This window comes from Anser cygnoides, chromosome 25, assembly GCF_040182565.1.
Source record: "Anser cygnoides isolate HZ-2024a breed goose chromosome 25, Taihu_goose_T2T_genome, whole genome shotgun sequence".
NCBI classification, from domain to species: Eukaryota; Metazoa; Chordata; class Aves; order Anseriformes; family Anatidae; genus Anser; species Anser cygnoides.
The window spans coordinates 1,402,330-1,429,949 of NC_089897.1; the positions used below are offsets into that span (position 1 = coordinate 1,402,330).

General features: G+C 66.8%; 2 protein-coding genes across 6 annotated transcripts; one reads left to right on the forward strand and one right to left on the reverse strand.

Moving 5' to 3' along the window:
• Positions 1-792: 792 nt before the first annotated feature.
• On the forward strand, positions 793-16,279 carry PACSIN1 (protein kinase C and casein kinase substrate in neurons 1). Of its 4 annotated transcripts, XR_007165850.2 has the most exons (11): positions 10,889-11,042; positions 11,413-11,545; positions 12,196-12,352; positions 12,452-12,687; positions 12,773-12,928; positions 13,219-13,394; positions 13,676-13,796; positions 13,891-14,012; positions 14,290-14,483; positions 14,831-15,032; positions 15,147-16,279. XR_007165850.2 is itself a non-coding variant. In XM_066982806.1 (10 exons), exons 2-10 carry the CDS (start codon positions 11,483-11,485, stop codon positions 14,938-14,940), a joined length of 1,335 nt encoding a protein of 444 aa, XP_066838907.1. In that variant the 5' UTR covers positions 793-943; positions 11,413-11,482; the 3' UTR covers positions 14,941-16,279. The 4 variants fall into 4 exon arrangements, 3 of the variants coding, with proteins under 3 accessions (XP_066838907.1, XP_066838908.1, XP_047926841.1); XM_066982806.1 differs by lacking the exon at positions 10,889-11,042 and adding an exon at positions 793-943 and having other exon boundaries at positions 14,831-16,279; XM_066982807.1 differs by lacking the exon at positions 10,889-11,042 and adding an exon at positions 5,228-5,247 and having other exon boundaries at positions 14,831-16,279.
• SPDEF (SAM pointed domain containing ETS transcription factor) lies at positions 16,065-26,536 on the reverse strand. 2 transcript variants are annotated; one of them, XM_066982809.1, is made up of 6 exons: positions 26,220-26,536; positions 20,913-21,389; positions 20,111-20,308; positions 19,976-20,023; positions 19,433-19,573; positions 16,065-19,333 (listed from the first exon to the last, which is right to left on the reverse strand). In XM_066982809.1, exons 2-6 carry the CDS (start codon positions 21,358-21,360, stop codon positions 19,155-19,157), a joined length of 1,014 nt encoding a protein of 337 aa, XP_066838910.1. In that variant the 5' UTR covers positions 21,361-21,389; positions 26,220-26,536; the 3' UTR covers positions 16,065-19,154. The 2 variants fall into 2 exon arrangements, with proteins under 2 accessions (XP_066838910.1, XP_066838909.1); XM_066982808.1 differs by lacking the exon at positions 26,220-26,536 and adding an exon at positions 25,333-25,574.
• Between the last annotated feature and the right edge of the window lie 1,084 nt (positions 26,537-27,620).

Sequence of the window (27,620 nt, forward strand, 5' to 3'; positions counted from 1 at the left end):
GTGTCTGTTTTCCTTGGGGACGCACTACACGGGGACGCTCGTGGCGGGGCTCTGGCTTCCCTGCCTCCACCGCAGCCCCTCAATGGGAGGCCCAGAGCCTCGGTGCTCAGGTCCCCTTGTGGGCCCGAGCCCCCCACTGCCACCAGCCCTGCCCTCAGGGAAGGGCTGTAGGGGAGGAGGAACCGGCAGCGCCCTTTGGAGCCGGGCTGTAAACCCCTGGCTGTAAATCCCGGGGGAGCAGGACAGACGTGCAGGTGCGGGGAGGCCGCGGGACACACGCCCAGCGCTGCCAGCGCCGCTCCCGCTCTCCTCCTCCTCCGGCCCAGCGAGCTCCCCCAGCACCACCGGCGCCAGCACGCGGTGCTCCCCGCAGCCGTGCCCTAAATGCCGCCTGTTTGCCCCAAAAAATGCCACGTCCAGGTGTCAGCGAGGTGCTCCCCATCCATCCTGCATGGCCCGGGGGCTGCCTGCGGTCCCCATACCCACGGTCACCGGGGGGGAGACGTGGTGGCTTGGGGCTGCCCTCCCTGCACGGGGAGAGGAGAGCGGGGAAAAAGGGCTGCGGAGTGAAAGGGTGAAGGGGAAGGAAGGAGCGTGGGGAGACACAGCCCGCAGGGAGGCCGGGACCCCCCCCCCGCAGCCTCCTGGGCTTATTCCTCGCCGCTCCTGCGGTAGCGTTTTCACCTTGTGCTGCGAAGGAGTCATTACGGCGGGCCGGGGCGGCGATTGGCTGGCTAAAAATGCCTCGGTAATCTCCGTGCTGATCTTTACCCCCCTCCTCCCCATCTGCCGTGACCTTCCTCCCAATGTGCAGATCCAGCCCGAGCGAGACGGAGCTGACGGCTTCCCCGCCGGCGCCCCGGCCGCCCCCGCTGCCCCCCGGCCTCCGCGGCCCCGCGGCCGCCCCGCGCCCTCCCCTGCTCCCCGCAGCCGCTCGCCCAAGGTACCGGCACGCGTCCCCCCGGGGCTCCCGGCGCGATACGGAGCCCACCAGGCCCCCGGGAGGTTGGCGGCGGTGGAAGGGGGCTCGCGGTGGGGGACGGTGGCGGCGGTGGCCCCGGGAAGCAGACGGGATGCCGGGGTTCGGCATGTCCCCGTGTGCCGTGGTGGTGCTGCCCCCCTGGGAGCCCCTGCACGGTCCCGTGGCAGGGAAGGGGGATACATTTTGGCGTAGCAGCTCGCTGCCCCTTGTTTTAAGCAATTTCCAAACTTCTCTAGGATCGGGGCTTGCTTTCTGTCGTGGGTTCACCCCCAAAGTCCGGGCTCGCCAGCTTTTTCTGGTCGCAGTGGGGGTGCCTCGGGTCTGGGCTCAGCCTCCTGAACCTCCTGGGGAGCTGCTGGCGGGTGGGAAATGGCAGCGGGGGTCTCGCTGGGGGGGACACAGAGGCTCTGCAGCATCTCGGGGCTCAGAGGACACAGGGCCTGGCCGCTGCACATCCCCACCCTCGCACGCCCTGCTCCGTGCGTTACGCAAAAGCTGCATCACCCCCATAGGCCACGCGGCCCTGCTGGCCCCCAGGGGATCCTGGGGGGGCTGCGGGGGGATCTTGGGGGTTGTGGGGGGATCCTGGGGATTATGAGGGGGATCCTGGGGGGCCGCTGACCCCAGGGATGGCCGCGCTCACCCCACCAGGCTGGGGGCTGGCACCGCGGGTGGCTCAGCCGCTGCGCCGCCGGGAGCCCACGGGCCAGCCCGCGCCAGGAGCGGGGTCCCTCCGGCTCCCCGTGAATGCACAGAAGAGGGCTGGGAGCCAAAAAGCCGCCCCGAACAGCCTGCGATTGTCAGGGCTGTCAGTGCTGAGCAAGCGGCCGCTTGTGCTCGCCTTCCCCCCTGCCTCCTTGGTATGCGCTCGGCATCCCCCTGCCCGCCCGGGGAGAAACGCGGCATCCTGCCCTCGGCCCCGGGAGCGGGCTGGGTTCGAAGGGACCCGTTTTATCTCCTGGTTTCTGCCCCTTTGGGACAGCAGGGACAGGGACACCCCGAGGAGATGGAGGGGGAAGGCCAAACCTCGCAGGGCAGAGCTGGGGAGGCTGCGGCGACCACGGCAGCCCCCAGGGAGAAGCGGGCAGCCCCCGGCCCCTCGTACCCACCGGGGAGAGCTCACCCCGCCGAGCTGCCCGCGTCCCCTCCTCGCCGTTCTTCCACCTGCCTCAGAAACGGCAAAGCGAGAGCTTCGCTAAACGGATTAGAGCTGCGCCTCCCCCTGCAGCCCCCCCGAGCTGCTCCCGTATCCCTGAGCCCCGGCCATAAAACTCGGGGCAAGGCAGCTGCTGCGGCACGGGGCGCCCCCGAGCTCAGGGGGGGGCACGGCGACCCCGCACCGCCACGTGCGGCTGGTTGGCAGCGCACAGCAGAGGCGAAACGAGAAGCCGGGAGATCAGCTCTTCCCCCAGGGATGGTTTTGGTTAGCGGCCCTGCTGGTGGCATCGTCGGGCTGTGTCCCCGTGCCCTCCTCGGCTCGCTCTCGGGGACGAGAGCTGGGAAAGAGAGAGGAGAGGCTCGGGAAGAAGATTAGAAACGCCGAGGGGAATTGATCAGCTGCCGGTGACGGCGCTGAGCCCATCCCGGGGGTGCCTGCAGTGATGTCCCTGGGCCTGGCCCCGTCCCCTCCTGGGGCTTTGCCTCTCCCCGCGGTGCCAGGTTGCAGCCCCCGGGGTTTACCTAAAAGGATCGGGGTGACCGAGGCTGGGCAGCCGGCGGGCATCGCCTCGCCACGTGCATGCGGGCAGGGCGAGGAAGGGACGGTGCTGGCGGCAGCAGCGCAGGAGGAAGGTGCCGGCACCAGGGCCACGTGCCGCAGGCAGCCACAGCCCGATTTTGGCTCCGTGCGGGCTGCACCACGCCGGGACCCCCCAGTCCCCCGCTGCCGCTGCTCCTCCTCGGCCGTGCGTGGGCACCCCGGGGTGGGAACGGCGCTGGGAACGGCACGGACAGACTTTGTCCCCGGCGGGGCAGCCACCGGGGCCGGGATTTGTGCAACGCCAGGGCAAACGCCGAGTCCTGCCGTTGTTTTCGCGGAGGAGCCTTGGAGCAGGGAGCTTCCCCTGTGGGGCCGAGCAGCAGGGGAAGGAGGCAGCGACCCCCGTGCGGCGAGGCGTTTTCCCAGGAAAAATGGAGCCTTTATGTCCCCGACCCTGCCCCTGCCCCGGATGGGGCTCGGAGGGTGCCCGCGGGGCTGGGTATCTGCAGACAAAAAGGGGATTGTGTCGCTGCGAGCCGGGTTTCTGGCAGCACCTGCCCCGCGCTGGGGCTCTCCACAATGGCTCGCTTTTCTGCGTAATTGCTGCAGAGGGGCCAATTATCCTCCGCTGCTAATTACAGATGCAAAATAGCCCTGCGCTCGCATTCTCCCAGCGAGCCGGGGGGGGCTCCTGGGACCGTGGCGGGGGCGAGCCTTGGGCACGGGGCAAGCCCAGGGGCACCCACACCACCTCCTGCCCCCTGCACCGAGTGGGAAGCGGCAGCGGGAGGGCAGGGAAGGGCTCAGGACCCGAGGGGCGGCAGACGGGAGGATGCGGTGCTCGAAAATCCCCCCTTCGCGCTGCAAAGGCTGGCGTTCATGCCCCAGAAAAGCATTTCTCTCCTCCCCTGCGGAGACGCAGCGCTGCCTGCGGGGCATCCCCCGGCCCCACGGGGACCCCGCTCGCCCCGGGGCCGCCCGGGCAGGCTGCTGGCAGCACGGCCGGGGATAATTTGCTCCTCGGTTGGCCACGGCGCTCCAAGAATCGTAACTGCGGAGTGCCAAACGGCCCGATAAATCAAGGCTCGTTTCCTGCCAATATTGGCCGCCGCTTCCCACGAGGGAACTCGTGGGGGAAAGGAGAGGTTGTGGGAAATGGGAACCGCCGGGAGGAGTTTGTGGTGGCCGTGTTTTTGGCGAAGGAGCCGAAACGGGTGAGGGAACCCCCCCCAGGCACCGAGGTGCCCCCATCGCCGGCCCTCCTGGGTCTGGCTCTGCCTTCTCCCGGTGCTGCTGCCAGCCCTACAGCACCACGAGGCCCTTTTTGGCCAGCTGTGAGGCGGGGAGATGCGCTGGGCTGGCACGCAGGAGCACGGCGAGCCCCAGCGAGCTTCATTAGGGACTGGAAGCGCTCGTTAGGGGAAAGCTGAGCCGGGCTGAGCCTCGAGGGACCGGGTCGCATTCTGCGGGCAACCCGATCCAGGCAGACGCGGCCCCAGCCAGCCTCCTTACTGCAGCTCCTGCGGGCGGCTTCGGTTACTCGGCTCAACCCGCTCGTCTCCTGCTGGCTTTTAATTTCCCTGACATCACCCGCGAGCTGGGGGGAAACGCAGGCGCGGGGAGCTGGAGAGCCCCTCGGCACCCCGGCCGTGACGGGCACAGGCTCCTAGGGACGTGGCACCCCGCGATAAGACCCCTGGGGACAAGCTGTGGGGTCTGGGAGGAGGCAGGACCCCGGGGCAGCACCCTGCGGGGCGCAGAGCCCCCTTCGCCCCCTCTCGTGCCAGCCCCTTCCCAGCTGGCGCAGTTGGTGCGGGGGCAGCACCGGCTGCCTCCCCGGAGGCGTTTTTTGGGGTTTTGTTTCTGCGGGAGCTCAGCCCTGGAGCCCTCCCTGCAGGGCCAGGGGGAGGAGAGGAGGGGGCGCCCCGCTCCGTCCCATCCTGCTGCCCCACACCCTGTGCTCGGGCCGCAAGGACCCCAGGGGGCAGCGGGGCGAGGATGCCTTTAGGATCCTCACTCAGCTCCCCCCAAAAAAAAAACCGCAGCCTAAGAGGGAAAGGAGCCTGGCCCAGCGGGGCTGAGCACCCGTGCGCACCCAGCACGAGCTGGTGGCACCCTGCTGCTGCCTCCCACGGCACCCCAAGGGCACCCCGCTCAGCAGGGCGCCCCGGCAAGCGGGTGCTGAGCACCCCCCGGCCACTTGGAAGGCTCCTGCAGCACCCCCGGGGCGCACGCAAAGGCGCAGCCAGCGCCCACCCTGCTGCTACCCGCTGCGGGGTTGGGGAGGGGGGGAGGGCACCAGGCCAAGGTGTTTTCATGCTGGGGGGGGGGGGGGGGGAAGGGGGGTGTCCACCGATGATTTTTGCAACCTTTGCAAGCAGCGGCTCCATCCCTCGTTGTCTTGACAACGCGAGGCTGCAGGCTGGGCGCGCTCCCGCGGCCGCACGCCGCCGCTGCCCGGCTGGTGCTGAGCGCGGCGCAACGCAGCGCACCCGTCCCGCCGAGCTCCCCGACCCCCCCTCCCACCCCCGGACCCTCGCAGCCCCCCCCCCACCGCCCGGCCCAGGTAAGCGGCAGCCCCCCGGGCGGGTTTTGGCTGCGGGGGGGGCCTAGGAAGGGAAAAGGGGGCAGCGGGGTGTCCCGCGGGGACGGGGGGGCGCGGGGTGCCCGGGTGCCTTGCGTGGTCTGGGGGGGGTGCGGAGGGGGTGCTGTGAGGGACCGGGCAGGATGGTGCTGGGTCGCAGCCCGCTCTCAAGGCAGGACACGGCGTCCCCGGGTCCGTTCTGCAAGCTGGGGGGGGGACACGCGGGTGACCTTCAGCCCCGGAGCACGTCCGGGGGGGTGCTGGGGCAGGGGGCACTGCCTCGGTGGCGCTGCCAGGTTCGTGCCTCAGTTTCCCCAGCTGCACACGGGGGGGGGGGGAGGAGGAGGCAGCAGCGGGGACTTGGGTTGTTCCTGTCACTGCTGCCCCCCTGCCCGACTGAGCGCCTCACCCCATTGCTAAAACCCCTCCTTTTGCCTCCTTTTGCTTCCCCCCAACACCCCCCCCCGTTTCCTACCCCCTTGCTGAGCCCCCTCTGGCCCCAAGCCTCCTTCCCCCGCCAGAGGCAGCTGAATGCAGCCCCCCCCGGCCCCAGGCTCGGCCCCGGTCACCTCCCGCCACCGCCAGCCCCAGCCCTGTCCCTCCAAGGGGACGGGGATGGGACCCCCCCTGAGCCAGCACCCCATGCTCCGGCTGCCCCCCTCCCCGATGCAGAAGCAGGGGGCCAGCACCACCACCGTACCCTCCGGCACCGTTGTCTGCTGCTTCTTGGATTGACTGCAAACCTCATTTGGGGATTTCTGCCTAACCCCTGCTCCTGGGACCGCAAAAATCCCCCCTCGAGAGTCGGAGCACCCTTGTTTACAGCAGCGAGCTAAGAAGGGGGGGGCTGAGAAAAGCTGCAGAGGCAGCAGGCAGGTCGAAACCCCGCAAGCTGAGGCTCGGAGCAGTTTCCCTTCCCCAGGCCTGACCCCTTGCGTGGGGCTGATAATCCTGCTCCAGCTCCCCGCACCCCGCAGCCCCCGGAGCCTGTCCGCGTTCCTGGCACAGCCGCAGTCCCCGAGCCCGGCTGCGAGCTCCCCCCGGGGGGAAACACGGCGTTATCTGCAAATGCCACGCATATTTCCAGAAACCTGCACGAGGCTCGTAAAAAATCCCTGGAAGACTTTGATGGGTGCCCTGCGTGCCGAGCAGGATAACTCCGGGGAGAGGAGGAGGAGGAGGAGGAGGAAGGGCAACGTTTCTGCAGAGCATGCAGAAGGCGAAGCTGCCCTGGAGCATCTCCCCCATCCTGCAACGTGGCAGCAGCCGCGGTGCGCAGCCCCCAGCCCAGCAAGACAGGCGTCCTCCCGTGGGACACGGGGCTCGTGTAACGTCCCGGGGTCGGGGAACCTCCTTTGCAAACCCTCTGGGTTTTGGGAAGCTCCGAGCCCTGCCCCAGCTGGGCGCAGCAAGTCCCTGGTGCAGCCGGACCCCCCCCAGCGCTTGCCCCCCCCCACTCCAGTTGGGGCAGGGCACAGCCCCCGGCGCATCCTGCGCTGGGTTCTTTGGGAGAGCCTCTCCCAGAGGAGGTTTCCCAACCTTTACCTTCCCCTCGCTCCCAGCGACGTGCTGCCCTCGCAGCCACCTCGTGCGCCAGGGCCGAGCCGGCCCCGTGGCACCGCCCTGCCCAAAACCCCAGGGAAAAGCACCCGGCACATGGGGACCCCCGTCCCCTCCGCCTGGCTGCTCGCCCCAGGGCTCCAATCCTGCCCAGAGCCGTCCTGCCGGGGCGCAGCCCTGCCGTGAGCTGCGCCCAGCCCGCTCCCACCGAGGAAACTGCTTGGGTAGGGCCCAGGTTCGCCTCCCCCCCCTCCCAGGCTTTGGCTCCATTTGATAATTAGCGGGGCGGACACGCGTTCAGGCCTTCCCCGGCGTGCTCACGCCTCTCCAGGCTGCTCGGCCCCGAGCCCTGGGCTCTGCTCGGGGTGTGGAGCCGGCTGCCAGCATGAATCAGCAGCGCCCAGCCCCTGGAGCAGCCCCGCTGGGTTGGGGACCCGCAGGCACCCCAAACCCCTGCCACCGCTCCCCAAAGCGGCACAGGGAGGAGGACACGGCCCCATCCCGCAGCCCCCATCTCCCCGCTGCCCCCTGTACCCGGCTCCCCCCCACCCCATCTCCCCTCTCCCCTCGCCAGCCCCCTTTTTGGCGGAGGATGCTGCGGGCAGAGCCCGGCAGCCCGTCCCCTGTGCCGCGGGTGCACGGCGATCCCCGCGTGGCGCTGGGACACCGGGAGGGCAGCGATCAGCCCTTCACCCTCCAGCACACCATGCACCCGCTCCTCTAGCTCAGCACCAGCTTTGCACGAGGACCCGACATCGTGCTGGGGGGGGGATCTCGCACCCGAATGCTCGCAGGAGCAGCACCAAGGTGCTGGTGCCACGGCGCTGGGTGCACGCGTGCGCACAGCACCAGGGTGCTGGGTCCCACCTGCGGTGGATGCAGCAGCCCCGGGGCTGCAGGCCCGGGCAGGATGGAGCTCCCCGGGCTCCCCAGCGGGTTTTGCATGCGGTTGGACTCTGCTCTCGGCGCTGCCCTGGGCTCCCTCGGCTGCTCCGTGCCCGTTTGTCCTCGCCGTGGGCAGTTCCCATGTGGGTATAGCAGCGGGGCCTGGCGCTGCGCCCACCCAAAGAGCAACGCCCAGCCCCATGCTGCAACGAGGGCGAGGAAATAACCTCCCTGAGCTCAGCACCTGAGCCGGGGCTGCTAAAACACGGCCCGAGCCCCTAGCGATAAAGCCTGGCGCGCACCCTTGGCCCTGCCCGGGCACACGGCGTCTACCTCGCGTTGCGGCTCCTTGCGAGGGTGTTGCTCGGCTTGCCGGGTCTCGGAGTTTAATTGCAATGAAAGCAGCTCAGACAGCTGGTCCGTTTCCAATTGCCTGAGCTCTCTGCTGCTGGAGATGGCCCTGCTGGGAGCCACCGAGCAGCCACAAGGCAGCAGCACGCAGCAGGTCGGCATCCCGGCCCCGGCTCACGCGCTCCTGCAGGCAAGGGTCCCCGCGCCCTGGTGGCCGTGGGGCTGGGGCTCTGCGCTGGAGCTGGGACGTGGGGTTTGCAGAAGGGATTTGCACCGAGGCGGCTCCTTGCACGGCATCGGTTTGGGCTCAGGGATTGGTGTTGGAGAGCTCCGGGTGCTGCTCGGCTCCTCTGAAATGCTGGCGAAGGGGACCCGGCCGTATCGTGAGCCCACGTTGCGGGGAGAGATCGGGTCTGTCCCTGCCACCAGGAGCTGCTCCGGGGCCCAGCACAGCCCTCGGCTGCTCCCAAAATCGAGCAAAACCTTGAGAGCAGCTCCCACGTCCTCCATCGGGCTGATCCCAGCCCTGCAGGGGCTGCACCCGACCCAGCCCCAGGTGGGGACAGAGCCCCACCGAGCCCTGTTATTGCTCGTGCGGGGCCGTCCCTCTGATTCCTGCAGACCAAGCGCAGCTGCCAGAGCGGCTTCCCCCCTTCCCTGGGTATTTTCACCAGGAATTAGTCACCGCCTCTCCTCCCAGCCCTGTCAGCGCTCACAGCCCCGCACCAGGGCTCAGCCCCGGCTCCTTCTGCGTTATCACCAGATCAAACCCCCCTGCCTGGGGCGGGATGGGGACAGGGACACAGGCTGGGCTCTGCTCCCCTCCTCGCCGCGCGTCGCTCTGATCCTACTTTGGCAAAGGGCTCTTTGCAGCAGGAAAACCACCCCCGGGAGGCTGCGCAGCCCCTCCTGGCCCCCCCAGCAAGCAGGGCAGGATGGGGACACACGCAGACCGCTGCCACCTCCCCGTGCCGTGCCCCGTCCTGGCTGCAGTGGGGCTGGGGCCGCGTCTCAGCGAGGCTGCGCAGGAGGCAGAGCAACCAACCTGCCTCCAGCCTCAGCCTGCCCGGGCCGAGCAGGTCCAGCCTGGGTCCGGCCGCATCCCTCGGTGCAGGGACGCCCGGATCCCGTGCCCGCGGCACCGGCAGCCTCAGCCCTCTGCATTGCAGCAGCCTCCTGCCTGCACGGGAGCAGCGCCCGCGTCCCCGGCCCCTCTCTGCCAGCTCGGTGCCCGCACGGGGGCAGAGACCCCCTGCGATGCCAGCGGCTCCGTCGGCGGGCTGCGGCAGCGCTCAGCACCGAGCGGGGTGCCAGGAGGGATGGAGACGCGCAGGGGGACTGGCAGCTGTGGGATCAACCCAAGGACATGCCAGCCTCCGCGTGGGCACGAGCTGAGACAGATTTCACCGTTGCGCTGTGCAAAATCCTCCATAGCTCCTCTCCAGCAGCTTTGGGGGGGGTGAAGTGAAGCCCCCCCCTGCTGCCCTGGGTGCAGCGGCACCCAGCTGGGGCTGGCAGCTCGCCACAGCGCGGCTCGGCCACCGGGCATCGCCGCCTGCTGCCTTGATGTGGGGCCAGGGTGGCTGGGGGGCCACGAGGCTGCCCGGGGCGGTGGGCACGGGGCCGGGGTGGACTGTATGGGTTTGGGGACGTGGAGGGGCACACGGGTGTGCGTGCACGGCTGCGTGCGCGTGCGACGGTGAGAGAGGCAACAAGGCGGCAGCGTGAGCTGTAGAAGTGATGCAGAGCCAAAAATAACCCCCAAGCTGCGGCTCGGACCCGATCACAGCGAGGAGCGAAGCTGCGGCAGCCAAACCCCGCAGTGCCCCACAGCCCCACTGCCTCGTGTGCTCGGGGGTCCCACGGGACCCCCCCAGCCGGGGCCGTGCACCCTCCATGGGGTCCCTCACCCCCATCGCCCCGAGGATGCCCTCACGCTGCCAGCGCAGCCTCTGCGACAAAATTAAGAGCTGGAGAAGCAGAAACACAACCCCAGAGTGGCCCCAAACACCCCAGGGCCCTGCGGAGGTGCAGTGGCGCGGCTGGTGGGCACGAAGGTCGGGGACCCTGGCCCGTGGGGAGGGCGGTGGCCGTGCCAGGGGTGCTCGGGTGCTGCGCGGGTGGGTGCTGCGCGTCGCCGGGCGCGCGGGGCCGGTGCTGGCGGCGCTCGGCGGCACCGCGGTCCCCTCCATCTGCGCCTCCGCGGCGGGGCGAGGGACAGTCACGCGTTTATTTTTAACCGTCTGGGGAGGGCGGCGCGGGGATTGGTGGGATTCGTGGTTATATCACTAAATCCCTGCGAGGCTCTGTTAGTTCCAGCACAGCGAGCCCGGCCGCGGCGCTCCAGTAACCGTTTCGGCACCCCGTCCTCCATGCCCCGAACCCGACGGCTGCTCGGGGCCGGCAGCACGCAGCCAGGGGGGGAGCGGGCACCCAGCGGGCTGGGTCCCATGGGTGGCACCCTGTGCACCCCCCCCCTCCCCCGGCCATCACCCTCTCCCAAGGGCAGGCTGTGACCCGGCTGCGATGGTGCGTGGCACCGTGTGGCCGTATCCCCCCTCCCGCAGCCCCTTTGGGGAAAACTGGGGTGGTTTGGGCTGCTTTTTGCCACCCTGGTGGCAGACGCCAGGCGGGACAAGCCCAGCGCTTCCCATGGGAGCGCTGCCCGGAGCCGGGGCAGGAGGGGTCGCAGCGATGCCCGTGGCTCCCGCGGTCCCCTCTCCGTCCCCGTGCGGTGCCACCTTGCTGGCCAAGTCCCCAGCCCCACCGGCGTCCCCCCAGCCCCAAAAATGCGTCTCCGGGCAGAGCGGCAAAGGGTTAAGCCATGCAGCAGGCCCACGTGACGCCACGGGGATGCCGTTTTTCTGTAGATCAGGACGGATTAGGCTGGAATAACAGGACGAGAATTTCTCCCGGCTGCGCTCCCCCCACTCAGCGGCTCCCCCGGGGATGCGCAGTGGCCGGGCCAGAGCCCCCACCGGGTAAGGGCCCCCCCCCCCGCATCCCTCCCCTCGTTTCTCCATCCCAGCAGAGAGGTTTTAGGGTTTCGGTGGCTCTGCGGCGGCTCTGCCTGCCCAGACGTTGCATAAGAAACCCTGGGGCTCGAGCAGGGCTTGGATGCCTGCGGAGGGTCTGGGTTTTGCATGGCACCTTGGGGGGGCTTGCGGGGGGCACAGGAGGGGAGCCGGAATGGCTCTGTCCCCCTCCCCATCCCCTGAAGCTGGGTGCTCACCCCGTGGCGCCGCAGGGGATGGGGATGGGGATGCAGTGGGGTGGGATGGGATAGGGTTGGGGGTCTCTGCTCGGCCCTGCGAGGCTGCTGCCCCCCCCCGACCCCTCTGCTCCCCCCAGTGCATGAGGCTGCTGCTTGCCCGAGAGCCACCGAGCGCCCGCACCAACGGCCGAGGCCGCCCCGGGAGCCATGTCGGGTTCCTACGACGAGTCGGCGGCGGCCGCCGAGGAAACGACCGACAGCTTCTGGGAGGTGAGCCCCGGCCACCCCCCCTTTGTCCCCACAGTGTCCCCGTTCGCCGTCACCACCCAGGGCTGTGCCCTCCCTTCCCGAATCCAGCCCTGCGCGGGCGTCCCTGCTGCGGTGTCCTTGGGGGGGGCTGCAGGAGGTGCTGCCCCACCAGCCCTCAGGGAGGGAGAGGAGGTGGCTGGGAGCAAAACCTCCATCGCTGCACCCCCCCTGGGGCACCCCCGGTCACTGCTCCCACATCTGCCTGTCCCCGTCCCCATCCCCATCTCTGTTCTCATCCCCATCCCCATCCCCACGCCCGTCCCCATCTGTTCTCATCCCCATCCTTCTCCCCATCCCCATCTCTGTTCTCATCCCCATCCCTGTCCCCATCTCCATCCTTGTCCCCATCTGTTCTCACCCTCATCCCTCTCCCTCTCCCCATCCCCATCCCCATCCCCATCCCCATCCCCAACCCCATCCCCATCCCCGTCCCCGTCCCTGTCCCCATCCCCATCCCTGTCCCCGGCCCTGTCCCCATCTGTTCTCATCCTCATCCCCATCCCTGTCCCCATCCCCACCCTTGTTCCCATCTGTTCTCATCCTCATCCTTCTCCCCATCCCTTTCCCCATCCCCATCCCCACCCCTGTCCCCGTCCCCGTCCCCGTGCCAGGTGGGGAACTACAAGCGCACGGTGAAGCGCATCGATGACGGGCACCGGCTCTGCAATGACCTCATGAACTGCGTGCACGAGAGGGCCAAGATCGAGAAGTCCTACGCCCAGCAGCTCACCGACTGGTCCAAGCGGTGGAGGCAGCTGATCGAGAAAGGTACCGCGGCCCCGGCGGCGGGGAGCCGGGACCCCCGGGGGTCACCGGAGGGGGGTCGGGGCCGCAGGGGGTGCTCACCCGTCCCCTCCACCCCCCCAGGCCCCCAATACGGCAGCCTGGAGAGGGCGTGGGGGGCCATCATGACGGAGGCGGACAAGGTGAGCGAGCTGCACCAGGAGGTGAAGAACAGCCTGCTGAACGACGACTTCGAGAAGGTCAAGAACTGGCAGAAGGACGCCTACCACAAGCAGATCATGGGAGGCTTCAAGGAGGCCAAGGAGGCCGAGGATGGATTCCGGAAAGCACAGAAGCCCTGGGCCAAGAAGCTCAAGGAGGTGAGAGGAGAAGCGCGGCGTGGGACCCGTGGGACCGCCGGGTCCCTGCTGTCCTCACGTCCCCCCACCCCTCTTCTCTCCGCAGCTGGAGACGGCCAAGAAAGCCTACCACCTGGCCTGCAAGGAGGAGAAGCTGGCCATGACCCGGGAAGCCAACAGCAAGGCGGACCAGTCCAACACCCCCGAGCAGCAGAAGAAGCTCCAGGACAAAGTGGAAAAGTGCAAGCAAGACGTGCAGAAGGTGCGAGCCAGCAGCGCCACGGGGCAGCTCAGCTCCGGGCTCAAACAGCATCGGGCACCAGAAATGGCCACTTATTCCCCATTCATGGCCATTTATTCCCATTTATGGCCATTTATTCCCCTATTCCTGTCCCCGTGCATCTGCACAAGAAGTGGCGGGGGAGTGCGAGCAGGGCAGAGATTTGCCCCTCTTGCTGGGGCAAGGTCTCTCCCTCCACCAGGCTGATTTTGCCCTGTGGAGGCTCTCGGGGTGCTGGTGTAACCGGGGCACCCCCCCCCCGCTCCTTGCAGACTCAGGAGAAGTACGAGAAGGTGCTGGACGAGCTGAACAAGTGCACCCCGCAGTACATGGAGAGCATGGAGCAGGTCTTCGAGCAGTGCCAGCAGTTCGAGGAGAAGAGGCTCAACTTCCTCAAGGAAGTGCTGCTGGACATCAAGAGGCACCTGAACCTGGCCGAGAGCAGCAGGTAGGCGTCCCCCTGGCTGTCTGGGCAGAAAACACCCGTGACAGGGCCAGAAAGCAAACCAAGCCCTGGAGGGACCGGGTGCTTCCAGGCAAACCCATCCGCTGCGATACCAGGGGGCTCTGGGCAACGCTGTGGGCACCAAGAGGTGCCAGGGCGGCGTCCCCCACTGTCCCCTCGGAGGTGCCACGGCCTGGGGCATCTCCCCACCTCGTCCCCACCACCAGGGCTCCCCAGGAGGGGTCCATCCCCGCAGCCCCCCCACCCCTCGCCTTTCCCCTCAGCTACGCCAACGTCTACCGGGAGCTGGAGCAGACCATCCGCCTCTCGGACGCGCAGGAGGATCTCCGGTGGTTCCGCAGCACCAGTGGCCCCGGCATGCCCATGAACTGGCCCCAGTTCGAGGTGAGGCTCGGAACCCCCTCTCCCCCCCCAGATGGGTACCAGCTGCCCCCCGCATGGTGTCGGGGTGCTGAGCGTGAGTGCTTTGTGCTCCCAGGAGTGGAACCCGGACCTGACGCACACGATAACGAGGAAGGAGAAGATGAAGAAGGGCGAGGGGGTGACCCTGACCAACGTCAGCTCGGGCGAGACCGGCGCGTCGGCGGGCGAGCGCGGGAGGTGAGGGCCATCGGGGAGAGGGACACAGCAAATGCAGCAAGCACTCGCTTGGGCAAACGTTCCTGGTGCCACTGGGACACCCGAGGCGGGTGGGATGTCCCTGGTGACGGCCACCGCTCTGCTCCATCCTCCCTCCACGTCTCGCTGGCCGTTAGACTGGTGTCCAGCCCCCCTTCCCCGTAAGCTCGGGAAATCCGCAGCGCCCATCCGGATTTCGGCCTCGGCCGGTGCCCGCCCGCCCCGCCATCCCCTCTCCTTTCCCCCCCCACCCCCCCAGCGTCAGCAGCCACGACCGCGGGCAGACCTACAGCGCCGAGTGGTCCGACGATGAAGGCAGCAACTCCTTCAACGCCAGCGAGGCCAACGGCGGCACCAACCCCTTCGACGAGGACTCGGCGGGGAAGGGCGTGCGGGTGCGGGCGCTGTACGACTACGACGGGCAGGAGCAGGACGAGCTCAGCTTCAAAGCAGGTGCGGAGCCTCGCGGGCGCTGGGCTGTCCTGCGGGGCGTCCGCCCGAGCTGCGGGTCTCACGGCTGTGCTTTTTGGTGTAAAGTGCCCCGAATTGTGTCAGGGTTATGCCGGTTCTTCAAAACCGTGGCGTTTGGCAGAGAGGGGAAGGCGCGACCCGGGGTGGGACTGGAGGGGTGGTGGGACAGGGCACGTGAGGTCTCATGGGGCACCCCTTGCCTTTCCGCCCTGCAAACCTGCTGAGGATCAGTCCCAGAACCCCCAGCAGCCCCATCCGGGGGAGAAATTTGGGGAAGGAGAGGCCCCAACGCCCGCAACGAGCTCTCACCTCTCTACCTCCCGCTTCAGGCGATGAGCTAACCAAGCTGGGTGAAGAAGACGAGCAAGGCTGGTGCAAGGGGCGCTTGGACAACGGGCAGCTAGGTCTCTACCCCGCCAACTACGTGGAGGCAATCTAAGTCTTGTGGTGTGCTCCTCGTCGCTGTCCGCAGATAAATCCACCCTCCGTTGTCTCATCTCTCCGCCAGCCAGCCAGCCGTCTCGCCGTCCGGTCCGTCACCCCTCACAGTTAGAGATTCAGACATATTTTCCGACCAAGCTTTTATTTTTTTAAGAGTTGTCTCCGAAGAGTATTTTGCATAGCCGCTTTTCTTCTTCTTCTAAGATAACGTGAAGCGAAAGATGACGTTGTCCGCGCTGCGTTAGCTGATTTGCCGAGCGAAAAGCCGATACCTCAAGATCTCAAAGCCCAGCCGGTGAGAGCTCCTGGCTGGTGGCTGTCACAGACACTGAAATCCTGAGCCGCCTCCCGACTGGCCGCAACCGCTCCGAAATGCACGGCGCTGAAGCTCCTGGGACCAACCTAATTCGCGCCCCCCCCCGAAAATGAGAGGGAACGGGGTTTTGCTCCGTCGATTTTTTTGTCAGTTCCGTGTTCTCCCCGAGTCATCCTCCATCCCCGAAGGAAGGGGACCAACGTCCCCTCCTGCCACCGTCCAGGGGCACCGAGCAAGGGGGGACCAGCCCCAGCATGGAGCTTGGTGGCATCTCTCCAGCTTCCTCCTCCTCCTCCTCCTCCTCCTCGTGGCCGGGTGCCGCCACCACTCTCCAAGCCAAAGCCCTGCCTGCGCTGCAGGGAGCAGCAGCGGCCTCCACAAGGGCGTTTATCCCGGGCAAACCAGATCCTTAAAAGCGCTGCCGCTTCCCCGAGGACCTCGCCGCAGCCCCACGCTGCCGCCAGCACCCCGCAGCCAGCCCGGGATAGCGGGGACCCGCTGGGGACCGTCCCCTCCGACCCCTTCTTGAGGTCTTGCACAGGAGGGACGGGAGCAGGGGCAGGGGGACACGCACCAGGCTCACCCTGTTCCTGCACCTGGGCTCTGGGAGCAGCATCAGCATGGACCGGAGCCCCTCAGCACCCATGGGTGCCCCCCGCACAGCACTCTCACCCCTACCCCTCTTCTCTGATCATCCACTTTTTTTCCACGCCACCACCCTCAGCAGCATCGACGCCGATGCCTTCCCCACGTATCCCCCCCCTCTCCTCGCCTGCCCGCTCCGTTGGCTGGCGAATTTTTTTGGCCCCAGGGACCAGGCGTTCCCCCGGGAGCAGGGAGCGCAGCGCCGGGCACCGCCAGCCCCTGCCAGGTCCGCGAATGGGAAACAAGAGAAAAAAAAAAACAAGTCAGAAAAAAAACCTAACCGACCACCTGTCTCAGCAATGCACCCCGGTTTTTTGTACATTATTTGTGTAATTTAAGAAGTATATATATAATATATATATATATTGTGATCGTATTACCGTGGATACAACAACTAAAGCAGCAAGAGAAAATAACCGAGCTCTGTAAGCGTTCTCCGGGTCTGGGTCCTCGGTGGCGTGCGCCGATCCGGAGGCAACTCTGGGGGTTACAGACCCCAAACCCCAGCCTGGGGCGAGCCCCCGAACCCCCCTCATCCCCCCAAAACCCAGCCACATCCCAGGCAGCCCCAGGTAGGGGTACCCCGACCCTGAGGCTTTGGGGTGCTGCGGGACCAGGGCTCGGTCCTGAGCGTGCGGCATCCTGCGGGGAAGGCGCTGCCTTTGGGTTTGGCTGGGAAAGGGCCCGGGGAGCAGCGGGCTGGTGGTACGGGGTTGGGGAAAACCCTGTGTCATGCACGTGGTTGGGGTCCTGGGGGGCTGCGGGAGGGGGGAGCAGCTGTTCTGGGGTGACCTGACCCACCGGGCAAAGCCTTGAGAAGCCCATAGGGGGATTCAAGGTAAACTGGCTTTTGGGGAGCATCCCCAGGGCCAGCAAAGGCAATGGGCTCTGACCAGTGCTTCCCAGTATAAACGGGAGATGGGAAAGCCCCAGAGCAGCGAGCCGATGCTGGCACAGTGGGCAGAGCCTTAAAACCTTGGGAAAATCAACCTGTGGGTCGCCAGCCCCTTTCCCATGCCCGGAGGGCCAGGGCCGCCCTGGGAAATAGCAGCAGCTGCATGCAGCGGGGTGGAGGGAGCGGGAGAGGGTGGGGGAATGGGATTTTCCCCTATTTATGGGCTGGAGCAGCCAGGGCTTGGGGAGAAACCCTGCGGTGCCGGCTGCCCGAGCGCAGCGCTGCTCCCGCGCCCACTGAGAGCAGCAGCAGTGAAACAGCCCCACGTGAAAGGACAAAAAGGATTTTTCTCGGCACGCAGCCGGCATTTCACCTGCTTCTCTGCAGTGCTGGGATCCCGGCGTCACCCCCTGAGCTGCCAGGAAGGTGGCCAAACACCCCCGGGGGGCCGGCAAAAAGCCCCGTGCCTCCGCGCACCCCGGAGCTGCCTCCCCAAAATGACTCATTTCGGGTGGGATTTTGACACAGGATTCGGGGACCACCACTGCAGCCACCCTCAGGGTCCAACCGGCACCTCCAGCCCGTCCTCCCCGCGCACACCAAAATCGCAAGACACATTTCACTTTTTCCCCCATTTCTCTTTTTTTTTTTTCCCCCTTTTTCAGAGGTGAAGGCTGCTCCTTCCCCTGCTCCTCGCCGTCCTCCAGGAGCTTCAGCCTCCATCCCGGCTGCGAGGCTGTGAGGCCGGCCACGTGTGAGCAGAGCACCAAAACAGGCAGCCCAGAAACCACCAGGCAGCTTGGTTAATTAAACACAAAGGAGCAGCCCAACAGCCCGGGCTTTCTTCTTTGAAACCCGCACAAAGCGTCTCACAGGTCTCCGGGCCTCCCTTCCACCCTCCCCGTTTGAACCTGAACCACAACTTGCTGCCGGCCAAAACCAGAAAGAAAAATAAACAAATAACAATTATAATATAAAAGGTCAACATTGCCAGGTAACTTAGACCCTTGTGAAATGTGCAGCTTCGACAGTCCCTGGGTTTGCGTCCAGGTCCTGGCTCAGAGAGCGGCGCTTCGGGTTCGTCTCCCGGAGGGAAGCGGCAGAGCTGGCAGCTCTCTTCTCCTAAAGGCAGGAATCGGGCAGGCAAAATCAAATCCAAAACGTAGGGAGGAGCCCAGGGATGGGGACCTGGCGGCTCTGGGGGTCCCCGTGCCCGAGGCTGGGGACCCGGCTCAGAAGGGGTCGGAGCTGAGGTCCCGTGCTGGCATTTTGCTCCCGTTGGGAAACGCACGGTGCAGACAGGGGCAATGCACCCAGCGGGGGGGGGATGCCTCCATTCCCGGGTCTCGAGCCCACTGGTACCACTGGGATCCCACCAGCAGGTGCGGGAGGCCGGGAGCTGGGGGGCTCCCCCCTGAGGGGTGAAGCCAAGGCGCCCGTCCCCGTGGTGCCCGGCTGCTCCGGCACGGGGCAGATCCGCAGCCACCGGCTGTGCCCCGTGCCCGGGTTTGTCCTCCCCTGCCACCTGCAGCCCCTGCCTGGGGGTGGGGGACGAGCCTCGCCGCTATCCCCCAAGGCCCAAAATTTGGGTGGTCCCGGTCTTGGCACCTCAGGGCTGAGCTGCGGCAAGGGGCAGATCCCCCCCCACCCCATCCCCAACAGCCAGGAGCTGGGTTTTGGGGTGAATCCGGAGCAGCCCTGCTGCAGCGCACGGGGTCACCAGCGCCGAAGGGGACAGGTCCCACAGCCTGGTGGTGGCGTGGGGACAGGGTTTGGCTGCAGGGGAGCGTGGTCCCGGTGGTCCCCCGTGCTGGGACAAGTGATGCCATGGGGATTTTGGGGTCTCCTGCTGGGGGCTGCTCTTGGCCCCGCGTCCTGCTGATGCCCAAGGCTGCAGAGGAGGGAGGACGGTGCGTGGGGACAACAAGACACCCGCAGGCAGGACACCGGGGTGTCCACGCTCCCACCCTGATCCCTGCTGAAAGGCACCAAGGCTTCGGGCAGCCCCCACCCCAGCCACAAACACATCAGCCCTTATCTTGTCCCGGTCAAACCCCCGTCTCCTCCGCCGGCCCCAAAATCCACAGCCACCCTCAGCCAGGAGCGCTCGCGGGAGACGAAGGCTCCGTGCGGGGTCCTGGCCCCGGAGCTGGGCACACCGGGGGTGGTCTCGGAGCTGGAGGCTCGTCCCCGCTCCAAGGCTGGGGTCTGGGGGCAGGGGGGTCCCCGCAGTCCGTGGCCGGCGGGGTTGAGCCTCCCGGTACCCCAGCCCCGGTCCTTAAGTGCTGGCTGCTGGTTCGTGAGGTCGGGGAGGCAGAGGGAGGCGGCGGGGGGTCCCCTGCCCCTCCTGCGCCGCTCAGACCGGGTGGACGAACTGGTAGACGAGGCGCTGGGAGATGTCGGGTTTCCGGATGATGCCCTTCTTGTAATACTGCCGGATGGAGCGGCTCAGCTTGTCGTAGTTCATGGCCGGGCGGTTCTTCCGGATGCCCCACAGGCGAGCCACTTGCGCGGAGTCCTCGATCTTGAAGATGCCTGCGAGGGGAGCGGGGACGGGGACGTCGGGGTCACCGCCTCGCCCCCCCCTTCCCCGGCCCCGGGGCCGCCGCAGCGCCCGCCCGCCCGCCCGCCCACCTTTCTCCTTGTTGAGCCAGCGGATGAAGCGCCCGTAGTTGTGGGGTTTCAGCAGCAGCTCCTTGAGGAACTGCCAGAGGTGGATGGGCTGGCCGGCGCAGGACGAGTCCACCTCGCTGTCCGCCCAGCTGGTGTCACCGCCTGGAAGGGACGGGGACAAGTGAGGCTGGGGAGAGGGACCCCGCTGCCCTGCGCTGCCCAGGGGGCTGCCAGAAAGCCCGGCTCGGCGCGTGCGGCTCCCTCCGCAGCCCAGGGATGGGGATGGGGGCACTGGTTTCTGCTCCACGTCTTGCAGGGAGAGCGGCTCCGTCCAGCCCTCCTGCAGCCCCACAAGGACGCACGGCTGCAGGATGGGGCTGGCGCGGTTCTTGCAGCTTTGCTGCACCATGTGGAAGCCCTCGGGCGGAGGGAACGCAATCCCATGGGTGCCAACACGAGGGATAATTGCAATTAAGCAGGGAGCAGCCTCTCCACCAGCCCAGACCCACACCGAGGGCCGGGCTCCCTGTCCAGCTGGTGGAGCTGAGCCCGTGCGGAACTCACCGCAGTATCTGACATCCCCCGGGGCAGCTTTTTCCTTCATCCACGCGGCTGGAAGGGAGGAGCGGGCGGTCAGAGAGCATTTCCCCCAGCACGGCATCACCCGCTCCCGGCTCCCTCCGGTCCCCGGCACCTTACCGGACTTCCAGATGTCGAGGTGAGCATGGAGGACGTCGCCGCAGACAGGCGAGCGCTGGCAGAACTGCTCCTCGGACATGGCGCACAGATCCTTCCCCGACAGCTCCTGGAAGGACTTCCCGATCTGCGGCAGCCGGTACTGGTGCTCCGTCCACAGGATCCACTTCTGCACGTTGCCGGGGCTCCAGTCCGCGGGGTCTGGGGCCGGGGCCGGGCAGTGAGCGCAGCCCCCCCGGCCCCACGCAGGGGCACCCCGCTCCCAGCCTCCCCCAGCGCCCCAGGGGCGGTGGGACCGTCCCCGTGCCACCTCCTTCGCTTTGGGAAGCCCCCTCCCTGCACCGCCCCAAATCCTTTGGGGAGCGGGCAGCCTGCACGGACCTGCGCGCATCCCGAAGCTGCTGGCCTTGTGGCGGTGACACCCCCAGCAGCTCCCCGCTCCGGGCTGTCCCGTACCTCCCCCACTCATCCAACTGCTCCCAGTTTCCCAGGTTTCCCTGGAATCCCATTTTCACGGGATTTTAAAAAGTCCCACTTTCTCCTCCCCATTACCGCCTCCTGGCTCCGTGGCTGCAGCACCCCGGGGTGCCACCAGCACCCTACGGCAAGGGCTCGGCATCTCCCCGAGCCACCAGGGGCGAGGGGCGTTTTATTTTAGCAACCGGCCCCGTCCTGGGGCGACGCTTGGGGTTGCGAATGCATCGGGACCTGCAGCCCCGGCACATCCCTCCCCAGACGGCACCGACCCCGCTCCCACCCCGTGGGGAGGGCCGGGGGCACCCCCCCGCCGGGCACAGGCTCCCACCTGCGGCGATGTTGAGGAGCTTGCAGGCCGTCTCGATGTCCTTCAGCACTTCGCCCACCACCATGCTCTGCATCTGCTCCAGCGAGTGCTCCTCCAAGGGGAGGCCGCCCTGCAGGTCCCCCTCGGCCCCCAGCCCCAAACCCTGGCTGTCGATGACGGGGCACTGCTCCGGCTCCTTCTGCGCCTCGCCTCGCCCCCCGGGGGCACCGCTCTGGGACGTCTCCCCCATGCCCTTGGAAGCCCAGGCGATGTCCTCCGAGTAGAGCATGTCGAAGTAATGGAGGCAGAAGGCTGGGAGAGGTTGCTCGGGGGTGCTGGGGGGGCTGGGGCTGTCCGGGCAGCCCCAGGCACGGGCGCCGGGGTCCCAGGGGGGCGGCAGGGGGGCAGCGTCGGGCCGGGCGAGGCGGCCGGGGGGCAGAGCGGTCAGCCCGGGGCCGGCGCTGCCCATGCCTCCTGCGCTCAGCGCTGGCTCCGGACCTGCCGGGAGGGGAGGAGAGGAGAGGCTCAGCCCCGGCGGCAGGCACAAAGGGAGGCACTAAGCCTGTTAGAGGGGGAAAATCCTCCAAAGAGACCCACGGCGCACGGGGAGCCCTCGGATGAATGAGGGCTCGGGTTTGCCTGGGGGTGCTGGGAGATGTCCTGTTTTTCACGGGGAAGGAGCCCGGGCACCGCGGGCTTTGGGGTTTTCCCATGATTCGGGCACCAGGCTTGCAGCAGGAGGGTCCCAGCTGGGCTGAAGCCCCCTGCATGGAGCCTGGAGGGCCCCCAAAGCACCTATGCAGGGCGGCCCGTGGGCGTTAAAGGATGGAGGATGCCTAAACCACGCAGGAACGTGGGTGTGCGTGGAAAACATCGCCTGCTGCTTCCACCCGAGGGTGCCCCGGTGGTGATGGCACTCGGATCTGCCTCTCCCCGGGCACCTGGCCCTCGGCCGCCTGCTGCCAGCCCCCGGACCAGAACTTTCTTTTCGCTCTCCCGCAAGAAAAAGTCCCTGAGTTGGCCCGTCCCCATCTGTCTCCGGTACGCGGGGAGCCCTGGAGGCTGCGGAGAAGAGGATGAGCCTGCCGAATTTCCATGGCAACACCAGGGAACGGCTCCATCCGCGGAGAAAGCTCCCCGAGAGGCATCCGGAGGCTTTGGGGAGGGAAAGCCACCACGAGGGGAGAGGCTGGGGACAGGCACCGTAGGGCCAGGGCACTGCCGAGCTCCTCGCCGGCCTCGGGGCATTTCTCTTTAAAAGAATTAAAAATAAAAATAAAAATACAAAGACCTGAGGCTCTTTAGAAGCACAAGAAGTAGCATCGCTGCTACCCAGCGTTTGCAATAAGAAAGGAGCCTGCCGTAAAGAGCCTGCGGAGCCTGAACCAACCCTAAACCACCAAGACCCCAAAGGGACCCAAGGAAATGAGGCAAAGGGGAATGGGGCAGAGCGGCAGGTGTGAGGCGTTTCCCCATTTGTTCTAAATCCCGGTGAGGGGAAAAGGAAGGGTTTAAGGGAATAAAGAGGAAAATAGGCCCTGGGAGTTCCTACAGTCCCACAGCTCCTGCAGGAGTCCCTTGAGCCCAGGTGGCTGAGCCATTGTCACCATCCTCACAGCTCCTGGCGTGCCAAAAACCTGCCGAAACCCCGCTCATCTCCATATCACTGCTCCCCCCATAGCTGGGCACTCCCAGAGGCAGTGTGGGGCTCATTAAACCTCATTAACAGCCCCCGTTAGGCACCACAGCACCGGCAGGGTGACAGGGTGACGGGGAGGACCGGCCACGTGCTGCTCGCAGGGATGTGTTTAACCCTTGGCAAAACCCTAAAAAAAATTTTGGAAAAGCTCATGGAGGAGCCGCGGGCACCCGAAGAGGAGGAGGAGGAGGAGGAAGCCGTGCCTGCCCCGTGGGGCTGCTCCCACCTCCCGGGCAGTTTCCCTGAGAGATGGCGCCCGCTTCCAAACCTCTCGTTTATTTGCTCTGGATTAAAGGAAGAGCTTTAACAGATCAGCCCTAAATCCAGCCCCACGCTGCTGCCGGCACAAAGGAGACGCGGTAACAGCTTGCGCGGCTCCGGCCTGCAAAGCGCCGGCTGCGGGATGGGGACGAGACCCTCTGGGGCACGCCAGGGCCAGGGGCTCCTCTGTCCCTTCCTCTGGGACCCGCAGCCTCCCCGCAGCCCCCTCCCTCGGGCATCGAGCTGCCGCAGCCACGGGACGGGCACGAGGAGGAGCAGGAGGGAGGCAGCGGGGTGGCGGCAACGCACCCGTCCCCATCCCGTCCCCAGCTGGGACAAGAAGGACCCGATCCCTTGGGAAAGTGGCCCCGAAAGCCTGAGCAATCATCCGACAAAACGTGCTGTACTCTCAGGGCGGGGGCCTTTGTTTGACTTTCTCCCGCTCTGGCACGCAGGCGGCCGGGCTGGGTGGGGACCTGTTTGCTCTAAGAAGCCGTTTTGGGAGGTTTTTTTTTTTTTTTTTTTCCCCTTTCCTCTCCCTTTTCGCTTTGGAAAACGAGAGCTGGAGGTGCATCCCGGGGCACCGAGATGCTCGTGGGGAGCACCGACACGCGTGGCTCACCAAAACCCCCGTGCTCCCCTCTGGTTTATCCGGGGCCACCCCGGTAATCACGGCGGCCCCGCCGAGCGCTCCCTGCCCTGCGCGCACGCTGCCAGCGCCGCAGCTCGCCCGCGGCGAAGCCACGCCAGCGCGGCCCCGCGCTCGTCCTGCTGCTCGGGGCGAGAGAGGAAGCGATTAGGGACTTAGCTCTTGCGACACTTTTTAAACAAACAAGTGCCACCGAATTCGCAAAGCCCGCCGGGCTTCCCAGGCTCCCGGGAGCACGGACACGGGCGCACGGCCCCGCCAAGCAGCTGGGTGCCCGCAGCGCGGAGGAGAAGCTCGGGGGTAGGGGGCAAAGGAGCAGCCCCCAGCCCAGGATGGAGCCATGGAGCCCCCAAGGGCTTTTCGCAGGTCCCGGAGCAAAACTCAACCACCCAGCCCTGAAAGGACGAGGGACCCTGTGCTGGTCCCTGCTGCGGACACCGATGGGTGCCAGCTCGGATGGGTGCGGGGTGCCCCCGCTCCCGGCTTTCCCTGGCCCCATGGGGATGCACGGCAAGGGGCCGAGCTGACGGCACCAGGGCTCGTTTCCCGTTGCTGCCTGGAGCAGAGCAAGGAGGAAAACTCTCCTGCGTAGCACAGCAGCAGCCACAGCTGAAGGGCACCGCGACAGCCCAGGTCCCTCTAGCCCCAACACCGCCTCTCCAAATGGCCGAGAAAACCAACCAGTGCCTTCCCTCGGGGCGAGAAGCACAGGGGGGCTGCCAGGCACAGGGTTTGGGGCAGCGCCGGGTCCCTGCTGGGCTCAGAGCTCTGCCCCGGCTGCAATCCACCCGTCTGGGTCTCAGCCCCATCAGGGGCTCGGCGAGGCTGTGGCCGAGGGGGGTGAGGACGAGGACAAGGACCTCGCCTGCAGTGCCCCAGAGCTCTCTTGGCAAACGCGACCCGCAATTGCACACAGCGGTGACACCTGCATCTTTCAAAGGATCAGCCTTTGAAAGCATGGAAAATAAAAAAAAAAAATTAAAAAAAATAATAAAAAAAAATCCACCCCCACCCTCGAACAATGGGCCCGTTAATTACGACTAAATCCGCGGTTGAACAGGTTGTGCCGGAGCGCGGCTCAGGAAGCCCCGTGGGACCCGCGCAGGTTGGCCGGGCGCGGAGGCGGCACTGCCCGCGGCACCCAGGATGTCCCCAAATCCTCGGGCGCTTCCGAAAACCCTCCCCGGGCTTGGGATGTCCCCAAATCCTCCAGCGGGGCTGTGGGAGCTGAGAGCGGGCAGGGCAGGGGGCAGGCTGCGTGCCACCCCAGCCCCCTGGCAGTGGGATGGGGACGGGGACGTGCCGTGCCACCAGGTCCCCATCAGCAGGGCTTCCCTTTAACTCGTCCTTTAAGCTTCCCCCTCCCCGTGTGCCTGACAGCCTGGGGATGGGAGACGAAGGGGGACCCAGCGATCCCCCCTCTGCCCCCAAACCCCTTCACATCTTCAGGTTTCAGGTGTTCCTGTTGTTTTTCCCCAGCAGCAGACACCGGGGTGCTCAGAGGCAGCTCCCGGCACCGTGGGGTCCCACCAGTGTGCGCCACCCTCCCCGGCAGCCTCTGCCACGTCCCCCCCCCGGCCACCGGTCCCCGCCACGGTGCCACACACCCCCCCTCACCCCTGCGCACAGGGAGCGGGGATTTACCAAATGGGTCTGGGGGCTTGGGGCAGCACTCGTGGAGACGTGATGGATCGGGGTCTTGCTATGGCAAGAGACCCCCCCCGCTCAGGGCAAGCCCACCGCATGGAAGGGATGAATCCCACCTCGGGGTCCTGGAGCCCCCCAACTGCCCCCCAGCCTCCTGCTGTGCCCCCCAGCTCCCTCCCCGTTACCTGCATGGGTGCTGGCATGGGGACCAGCGTCCCCACGGGTGCCTGCGCCCCAGGTCAGGCTGCCCTGGCCACTGGCACAAAGAGGCAAACAGCAGCGGGGGGGGGGGGGGACTGGCACAGCCAGCCGGGGGCCAGAGCAAAGCCCCAGTGCTCGGCGTCCCCCCAGGTGAGCAGCAGAGCTTGGTGTTCCCCATGCAGGGCCAGGGAGCCCCTATTTATAGCAGCACGTTCCTCCCCCGGCGGCTCCCTGCCCATGAGAAAGGCCGTATTGTGGGGGATTTGGCAGCCGAGTGGCGTTTGTCTTTCACCAGCCGAGCATAACCATAAAAACCGAACCTAGAGCCAATGTGCCTTGAGCACTGCAAAAAAAAAAAGAAAAATATCCAGAAAAGCTCCGCAGCTCCAAGAAGGTGCAGGTCTGACAAAAGGGCTCCAAGCACTTTGCGGGCGCCCCTGAGCTCGCAGCGCCTCGCTGGCAGCCCGAGACCTCCGTAAAGGGCGCCGGTTCCCATCACCCACATGGTGCCCCCAAAATTCGTTGTCCCCCTGCCTCCCGGGAGGCACGGGGCTTTGCAGGACCTTCCCTCGCTGGGGAGGCGGCACGGTGACCGCGGTGGGTGCTCAGGAGGCGCCCTGGCTCCCCGTCCTTACTCAAGGGATTTGCAAACCCTCCTCGATTTCGGGTGACACCACCCCAAGAAGCCCCAGGAGCCTCACACGGGGGGACAGCCACGTCCCCACCTAGCCCTGATGGCAGCAGGAGCCGCGTGCCGCAGGGGGACGTCCCCATACCCATCCCAAACCGGTGCCAAACCTCCAGGGAGCACAGGAGGGGGCTCGCCAAACGGTCCCACGGGCAGGACGGGGACGGCGTGGGGGGGTCTTACCTCGAAGGGGCAGCTCAGAAAAGGCATCGGTCCCGGCGGCAGGCGGGCAGAGCCGTCCCCGGGGTGCTCGGCACGGCGACCGGGGCGGGCATGGCCCGCAGCGGGGTGCCCCGGTGCCGGCGGGGAGGGCGGCCAGCGGCACCCTGCCCGGCTCAGCACGGTGGCGGCGCGGTGGCCAGGCGGAGCCGCATCGGCTCCGGGCACCCAGCACGGGGTCGGGGACGAGGCTGGGGCGCACGCGGCGGTGGCCGAGGGACGACAGCGGCCGCGCCGAGGGATGCGAGGGGGCCGGGGGCAGCCAAGCCGGGCGCAGGTCGGTCAGCAAATGCCTCCTTTGGCCATTATATCTAATTCCTTCCTTATTTACCTGAACAAACAGGCTGTGTGCTTACCTCAGCTGGAGGTGTTTGAACAGCCCAAGCGGGGTTAACCCTTGAGGGGTGCAGCGAGGTGCCGGGCTCAGACCCAAAAGGGTCCCGGGAGGGGAGCGGAGCAAATCGGGTGCCGTTAACCCCTTCCCACCTGGGACACCCACGCGAGGGATGGGGATGCCACGCAGGGCAAGACCAAAGGCTCCTTTTGGGGCCGGACCCCACGGCACAGAGACCTTCTGGGTGCACGAAAGCGCTTGGCAGAACCCCACGGCACGAAGCATCCCCGGGGGTTTTGGGGTATCAGGAGCATCACCAGCAACTCGTGCGCCAGCACAGCCACGTGCGGCTCGCAACGGAGGCAGCAAGCTGCGAGCGAGGATGCTCTGAACCACCAAGGCCACGGCCCCTCGCTCCGTTCGCCAGCCCAAAATTGCAGGGAAGAGGCGCAGGGATTTGGGATTTGGCACCTTCTCCTCCCCGGGTCCACGCTGCTGCTGCATGCGGGGAGGAGCGGGGCGCTGGGGGCACGGCGGGAACGCGCGGCGCTCCGGGCCCGGGTTGTCTGCACCGGCAAAAGCAGGAAAAAGCTGTTTTGACCGAGACAGACCCCGAGCTGGTATTTACTGTCGTTTTTTAACCACGTAAAGAACGCGGGGTGGTTCAGGCGGTTCTCCTGCGCACGCAAAACCCAACTCTCCCATGCCCTAAAACCCCACGATTTTACTGTGTCAGCCAAAAAAAAAAAAACAGGCACGAACACCCCGGTGCAGCCCGGCCATGTCCCACGCCGGCTGGGACCCATGTCACCGCGTCCCGGGGGGGGTTTCGCAGCCCCGTCCCGCTCACCCTGGAGCGGCCGGCCGATAAGCGTCCGCCGGCGATGTTTGCCGGGAGGAGGGAGGAAAACAAAACCCCGTCAGAAGGCGGTCGGTGTGTTAATGTTATCTTATCCCATGGAAAACATTGCCCCCAGATTAGGGCTCCTGCCAGCCGAGGTGAGTTTTCTCCACTGTTTTGGTAAATAGGG

Coding starts and splice junctions, on each gene's coding strand:
- PACSIN1 (XM_066982806.1), top strand. CDS start 11,483: ATGTCGGGTTCCTACGACGAGTCGGCGGCGGCCGCCGAGGAAACGACC. Junction 11,546..12,195: donor CGACCGACAGCTTCTGGGAG/GTGAGCCCCGGC, acceptor TCCCCGTGCCAG/GTGGGGAACTACAAGCGCAC. Junction 13,797..13,890: donor TGAACTGGCCCCAGTTCGAG/GTGAGGCTCGGA, acceptor TTGTGCTCCCAG/GAGTGGAACCCGGACCTGAC.
- SPDEF (XM_066982809.1), bottom strand. CDS start 21,360: ATGGGCAGCGCCGGCCCCGGGCTGACCGCTCTGCCCCCCGGCCGCCTC. Junction 20,309..20,912: donor GCTCCTCAACATCGCCGCAG/GTGGGAGCCTGT, acceptor CCCCGGCCCCAG/ACCCCGCGGACTGGAGCCCC. Junction 20,024..20,110: donor CCTCGACATCTGGAAGTCCG/GTAAGGTGCCGG, acceptor CCTCCCTTCCAG/CCGCGTGGATGAAGGAAAAA.